General features: G+C 31.4%; 1 protein-coding gene across 1 annotated transcript; it reads left to right on the forward strand.

Moving 5' to 3' along the window:
* The first annotated feature begins 538 nt into the window (after positions 1-538).
* Positions 539-1,829, forward strand: LOC131181502 (chaperone protein dnaJ 20, chloroplastic-like). Its single transcript, XM_058149917.1, has 2 exons — positions 539-1,240; positions 1,485-1,829. The coding sequence occupies exons 1-2, from the start codon at positions 752-754 to the stop codon at positions 1,620-1,622; spliced, it is 627 nt and encodes a 208-aa protein (XP_058005900.1). The 5' UTR covers positions 539-751; the 3' UTR covers positions 1,623-1,829.
* Positions 1,830-7,413: the final 5,584 nt, after the last annotated feature.

The raw sequence follows: 7,413 nt of genomic DNA on the forward strand, positions 1-7,413 counted from the left end.
TTTAAGATCGCCAAGTTATCGTATCCCGTGATCCGTCAGATTAGCCAAATCCGATGCGCAACTCAGTCTGTCGTGGCCGCCAGCAGAACCATTAGTTGCAAATATAAAGAAATGCGTATTCTCATAACGCGTTGATATCAACTTTTGTCAAAATCAAGCCAAATATAATATAAATTATTTAATTTCTAAAGAAAAACCAACCAAAACCATAGTATCATGAAAGTTGGACTAACATAATTGCTCTTCAAATTATATTAAACCAATAAGTTACACCCATCTCAAAACAAAACAAAATGCAATAAAAAAATTAATATTAAATTAAGGATAATTAAGTTTATTTAAGTAATTTAATCTAATTTGATTAAGCGACTAAGAGAATATTACTCAATTAGTAAGTATAAATTTCAGCCTGAAGGTGTTTCTAAAAAAAATAACCTGAAAATATTAAAAGAAAAAAAATTTAATTTAATGTAATTTAATCAAGAAAACAGGGGGTAGAATAAATATTATCATGTAGAAGACTTGTTTCTGGTATTTCTAGCTGGTTTCAATTTGGAACCTTCAGTGACAAGGGCACGTTGAATTTTCTTGTTCTGTGTGTGAGCTCGAGACTCAAAGTGCCAACTGGTATCTTAATCAGATCTTCTCCCCTCTTTCTCTATATATAAGCCTTTATACCTTTTTTCCCTTTCAACAGATTTTAATTCTAAATCCATCAGAACAAGCAAGAAACCAACACCCGCAAACAAATATGAGTAGTGGAATGATCTCTGCTGGAAGCCATGCTAGCTCCCACACAATCTCAAAACCCAAAATCTCAACCAAAAAATCCTTTCTTGAGCCATCTTCTCACCTTAGCTTCAATACCCATTTCCAAAAATCAAGCTTTTCCCTCAGAACACATTCCAAATCCATCAGGACCAGTCCGATTAAGGCCTACGCCGCTGCTATTGATGGCGTTTATATAAACTCCCAGAGTTTCTACGATTTGTTGGGCATCCCCAAGAGTGGAACGCTCTCGGAGATTAAGAAAGCTTATAAACAACTTGCCAGGAAGTACCATCCTGATGTTTCACCTCCGGAACGTAAAGAGGAGTACACGAAGAAGTTTATTCAGGTTCAGGAGGCTTATGAGACCTTGTCGGATCCCAAAAGCAGAACTTTATATGACAGAGATATGGCCAGAGGCCTAGACTTGCGTACCATGTTCTCTACTACAAAGCGATCCCGCTACAATGAGGTATAATACTAAAACAAATCTCAAAATTGACACAATTAGCTTGGTGCTGGCAAAATTGGCCTTTCAGTTAATATTTCTATTGACATCCCCTGTGAAAAAAAAAAAAAAAAACAGGGCCAATAATTGCCTTAAAAGCAAGATTTTGGAACTATAAACAATGTACCATCACCTGCATTGATTTAAGTTTTGATAAGTTGGTTTGTATTTTGTTTCTAATCTTTGATTTACCAATTTTTGTGAACAGGGATTGGATGCTAGAGATGATTGGGAACAGAGATGGCAATCTCAGCTGGCAGAGCTAATAAGAAAGAGCAATGCTAAAGATTTAGAAAGCATATCCTGGGGAGCTAGAATGCGGAGACAAAGAAGTTACTGCCATTAACAAGTGAACATGAAGCAGAGAAATTAAAGATTCTACACATTTGTCAATATTAACACCCACAGAAGAATCCTTTTTTCCTCAATTTAAGTGGGCATTGGATGACCTAAAGATTGTCTTGTGTAGTGGATGACCTCTTCTCATTTCTGTATATATACTAAAAGTGAATTCTCAAAAAATATATAATACTAAAAGGGAATTTCCATTAAAGAGTTTTGGCTAGTCTGGACATGTGTGCTAACGTAAAATTTAATGTTGAAAGTCCTAGATGGTTATTTGAAATTGAAACATAGATGATTGTTGAAATCTTGTTTTAATTCCAGGCTTTGAGGAACCATTGGCTCATGTGGGTTTTAGCCAAATACCAACACCCAGTTTTTGATTTCCATTCAAAACCAAAACAGCTTACAATTCACTTTCATGACTTTGGTTATCCTTTTTCTAGAATGCAATAGAAATCTGTGTCAATATACGTTCTAGTTAGTCGTTAGTTTCTTCTTATACATCCATTCCACCAACTAATAAACTATTTGGTTCAAACTTCAACACAACTGCAAACTACAAAAAACACATGCAGAGGTTTTTCTCCCAACGTCAGACATGATACTTCATTATTAAACAGCTTAATTAATTAATCACGTTAATTAGGGTATGTAGTCTATTAAAATTTTAATTTAATTATTTTATTTGTTAACGGCTAACCCACTTCCACATACAGTATTGTAGCACATTAGTTTGTGTTTGTGAACTGAATTGGATTTGCAGTTTCAGTTCATGAACCGGTCCGAAACTGTTTTATAAGGACTAGTTGGTGGCTCTCCTCTTTGAACCAAGATCGAAAACGACTGGTTCGATTCAATTCAAGAGGAATGAATTGTGCTCAAAAGATTCCAAGGAAACTGGCTCAAGACGAATGTTAGAAAGAAATTGATCATTTTCACTCAAATCAACTGGCACAATCTGCATACACGATCTCTCCGCTCTTGTCTATTTTAGAATCATGTGATCTCAAACTAAGATTTCTCTTTGAGAAGAGGAACAAACAACTTTGGAGATGGTGATGGTCTCCTTTGTCCTTTGTATGTCGTTTATTTGGACGAATGTAAGCCATTGAATTAATGGTAATCGTCTGTGAGCAGAATGCCTAAGAAGAGGAGTTATTGCCAAAGGAATTCAGCAAGAGATAATAACAAAATAGCCTAATATTGTTTAGGGTTTAATTTATTGTAACTTAGGTTTAGTTCAGGTAATTAAAAGTATTTACCTGACATTGAAATTCAATTGAATTGAAATAAAATATTTTGAGATATAATCGTAAACAAGAATTTAGATTTTCTTTTATTGTTTTATTTATATTTAAAATAATTTTTTTAAAAAAATATTTTTTAAAGAACCTTAGGGATATAATTGGTCTCAAATAATTTAAAATTTTATAATTATGAAGCTGTAAAATATAAGAGTTTACAAGTTTATTATTTGTTTGTTGTCATTATTGAATGATTATTTTATTATATTTAATTAATTTAATTATTATATATATATATATATATGGATGCTATATATTAATATATATTAAAGAAATAATTTTGTCTCTGATTAAAAAAAACAATTTTGTTTATATATTATTAAATTGAAATTTATAATTATACATAGTTTGTTGTGTGAGGTGATTTCAAGTAATCGCCATGGCCGACGACATCCTTGTTCATGTCCCACCATAATCATTTGGTTTTTCAAATAGATATAAATATTTTAAAATTTAAAAATTTGAAAACAATTAAAATATCAAATTTATTAAAGAAAGAAATTAATTGCCTCTTACAAGATTATAAAAGTGCTTTTTAAAAATATATTATTTTAAATGTTATTAAAAAATTATTTAGAAGCTTACATATATTTAAAAATATTATTTTCAACAATAAATTCAAGGCTAATTAGATAAAAAAAAATTTAAATGTTTATAATATACCAATTTATATCAATTTTAAGTAATTATCTAAATTATTCAAAAATCAATTTTGTAATAACAATGTCACACTTAGTCGTATGTTTACGAATACTGAATAAAATAATCTTCAATTTTGTTCTGTTAAATTATCATGAGCAAAAGTAAACTCTCTCTAAATTGAATTTTAATTTTAGTTAAAATAAATAATAATCGAAAATTAAAATATTAGGATAATAATTATTTTCAAAAAAATTAATTTTAATGGTAACATTAAACCAATTCTTTCCATAAAAAATATTAAATAAATTCTAAATAGTTGTAGGACATGGCATATTCCAAGAATTAGGAGTGTGCAAAAGGTCAGTTCGATTTTGAACCGAACTAAATAGATAAAATCGAAAATCGAAAATAAAAAATTTTAAAAACTGAATCAAACCAATTAATAAGAGAAAACTAAATCGAATCAAACCGATAAATATCGGTTCGGATTGATTTTAAACCGATCAAACCGAATTTTATAAAATTTCATATTTTCAATATTAAATCTAAATAACAAAAATATAAAAACAAACAATAGTAGAAATCAAAACTCAAAAATCTTAGAGTTCAGTTCGGTTTTCTTTTATTTCCTTGATATATATATTAATAATTTCGATTCGGTTCGGTTTAATTTTTTTTATTTTTTATGAAAATAATCGAACCAAACTGATTAACCGAAATTATCAAAAATTACAACCGAATCAAACTAATTGAATTTTAAAACCGAACCAATTGAATCGAATTGACTCGATTCGGTTCGATTTTTCGATTTAAACTGAAATCTGCTCTCCCCTACCAAGAATGGTGCTCACGTCCCCTCAGGAACATAATTGATCTCAAAAAATTTTAAAAATATTTTAATTTTTTTTAGAAATTTTTTAATTAAAATAAAATAAAAAAATAATGAAACTAAATTTGTTTTTAAGAAAAAAATTATAAAAAGTTTGGACTTATTAAAGAATTATAGAAGTAAAAAGAGAGAAATTTGCTTTTTCTTAAAAAATTCTAAAAAAAACCAAGTACATAAGCTTAATTTTGTAAAAATTAGGTTGCCTAGTATCATTTTGGGATTTAGAGAAATTAAATTTTTCGGTTCTAATACTTGCCCTTTTTCTAAAACTTGTTTGGTAACATTTGATAATTTAGAAAAAAATTTAAAAGAGAAAAGAAAATTAAAATATAGAATATTACAAATTTTATGAAGAGTTTAAATAATAATAGAGTAATTAAGAAAGTATTGAAATTTTCAATGTGTAACGATCTAAATTTTTTTAATAAATATTTTCTTTTATTAAGTTAATAATTTATTAATATTTTATTCATTATTTTAAAATTTATATTTTTACAATGGTATTTTTATTGGATGAATATTATTTTTACATGTATTATTATTGTAACGACCCAGCCCAGCCCAGTCAGTATTGTCCGCTTTGGCCCGTGGGCCTCACGGATTTGTCCCTTGGGAGGTTTCGCTCCCAAAAGCGCGCTGACCAGTTTAGGCTGACCCCCACATATATGGCCCAGATTCCCTTCTCCCATTTCCGATGTGGGACGGGCGGCACCTGCAGGCGTTACGTATCGCCGTCCCCACAGTCCGTTACAACCCACCAACTTCCGCTGGGGGCGTCCTCGCACCCACTCGCATGGAGAGTCCGGCTCGATACCAATTGTAACGACCACCCTGGCCGGTATTGTCGCTTTGGCGTGGGCCTCACGGATTGTCCCTTGGGAGGTTTCGCTCCCAAAGCGTACTGACGATTAGGGTGACCACATATATGGCCCGATTCCCTTCTCCCATTTCCGATGTGGGACGGGCGCACTGCAGCGTTCGTCCATGATCGTTACAATTATTATTATTATTATTATTTCATTTGTTAATTATATTATTATTATTATTATTATTATTATTATTATTATTATTATTATTATTATTATTATTATTATTATTATTATTATTATTATGAAAATAAAAGAGAAAGAAAAGAATTTAAATTTTTTCAGGAATGAATCTAGACAATATGCATGTCCAGATTCATTCCTCATGTCTAGATTCATTCCTAGAGTTGAAAAAAAAAAAGAAGCAATAGCGAGGTTCCCGCTCTTCCCTCCCCACCCCCACAACAAACCAAAACTCCCTCTTTCTCTCATCACTCTCCCCCTCCCTCTCCTTTTCTTGTGGTCGGCGAGCCACCAGCCTTGTGATATTATAAGTGTTATTTGAACTACTTTGCAGGTTTGATAGATCTTAGGTATAGGGAAAATTCTGTCATATTTTTGACATAAATTAAGGTATATTTTATCTCTTTAAAGTCTTATTTTGAGTTAGTAATGATAATTTATAATATAATTGTTTAGGTGATCAGGGTCAGGCATCTTCCTCCACTCAGCCGCTACAGTAGTTTTTGATGCACCGTGAGTAGATATTGATTTTATTTATAATTTCAATAGTATTATATATTCAAAGCATGCCCATGCATTCATTTATATATGTATATGTATTTAGCTAATATTAGGCACGCTTTGTGTTGCATTATTATTTGATGAAATTGATGTGGGTGTCGCCTTAGGGTAATTTGGAGCTGTGTGCATGTGTTGGCATGCATGAGATGTGGTACTGGATACAACACAGGCAGATTGACTTGAGCTAGTCTCACTTAGAGCCCGATCCTCTTTGTGATAAGTCAGGTGAGTGCGGCTTTGAGTTAATCTCACTAACTCCTGCATTTTTATTATTAAGAGAAAATCCAGTTCGAATTGATCTCGCTGGCAAGTATTGGATTAAGATAGCTGTATAGGGGATTAACTCCCATATATATATATTTGATTGAGGTGACACACGGGTATGTGAGTGCTCCAAATTATTCTTTGTACGAGCATTGGTTAGACTTGGTTGAATGTGTTGATATATGCTGTATTTCACCCTTAGGGATGCATTAGCATTAGATAATTATAGAAATTATATTTAAAATCAATATCTTACTTTATGAGTTGAACGCTCACTCTTGTTTACCCTATTTTTCTAGGGTACAGGAGAGTTTTATTTTCAGAATAACCTACTTCCTTTTTCGTAAGTTTATCAGTAGCAGTTCCTTGTATTTTGTTTTCTTGATTTAAAATTTAGAACTCCGCATGTGCTAAAGTTATTTTTAATTTTTGGAACTATAATCATCTATTTTCTTTAGAAACTAGTAACTTAATTTTTATGAATATATTGAATGTATGAGATGGATTATTTTGAGGATGAGGGAGCTGAGCTCCCATTTGATTATATGATTGATTGAAGATTGTGAAGGTGAGCTGAGCTCCCCAATTTAATGTATTCTATGATTACAGGTCGGGTGAGCTAAAAACTCCTCGTTGGATAGTCCAGGTTATGGTCAGACTCTGTCCGGTTGATTCCTTGAAATAGGACCTAGAGTATAGGCTTTACAGTTAGGCTAAAATAGTTAAGCTTACTACAGGCTTTGGAAGCCTTATGCTGACCCAAGTGCTAGTATCGATCTGGCCCGTGGGATTGGGTCATGACACAATGAGTGTATAAAATATTATTTTTATCCATTTTTATATGTTGCATATAGGTTTTACACGGTGATTAAGATAAAAGATAAAATTGAAAAAAATAGTTAATGCTCCTTATTTTGTATATGCGACACATAATTTTGAACAAAAGAAAAACCTAAATGCGATAGATAAAAATTGATGAAGGGAGTAATAAAATAGGGAAATTGAGATAGTATTGAAAATTAAAGAGATTGCATAAATCTAGAGAATTTAAATGTAGCGCCCTCACTTTAGGTAATTTCATAC

This window comes from Hevea brasiliensis, chromosome 7 (genome assembly GCF_030052815.1).
Source record: "Hevea brasiliensis isolate MT/VB/25A 57/8 chromosome 7, ASM3005281v1, whole genome shotgun sequence".
Taxonomy (NCBI): domain Eukaryota; kingdom Viridiplantae; phylum Streptophyta; class Magnoliopsida; order Malpighiales; family Euphorbiaceae; genus Hevea; species Hevea brasiliensis.

Excerpts from the sequence above, each read along its gene's own strand:
- LOC131181502 (XM_058149917.1), top strand. The coding sequence starts at position 752 with ATGAGTAGTGGAATGATCTCTGCTGGAAGCCATGCTAGCTCCCACACA. Across the intron at positions 1,241-1,484 it reads AGCGATCCCGCTACAATGAG|GGATTGGATGCTAGAGATGA; the intron begins GTATAATACTAA and ends TTTTGTGAACAG.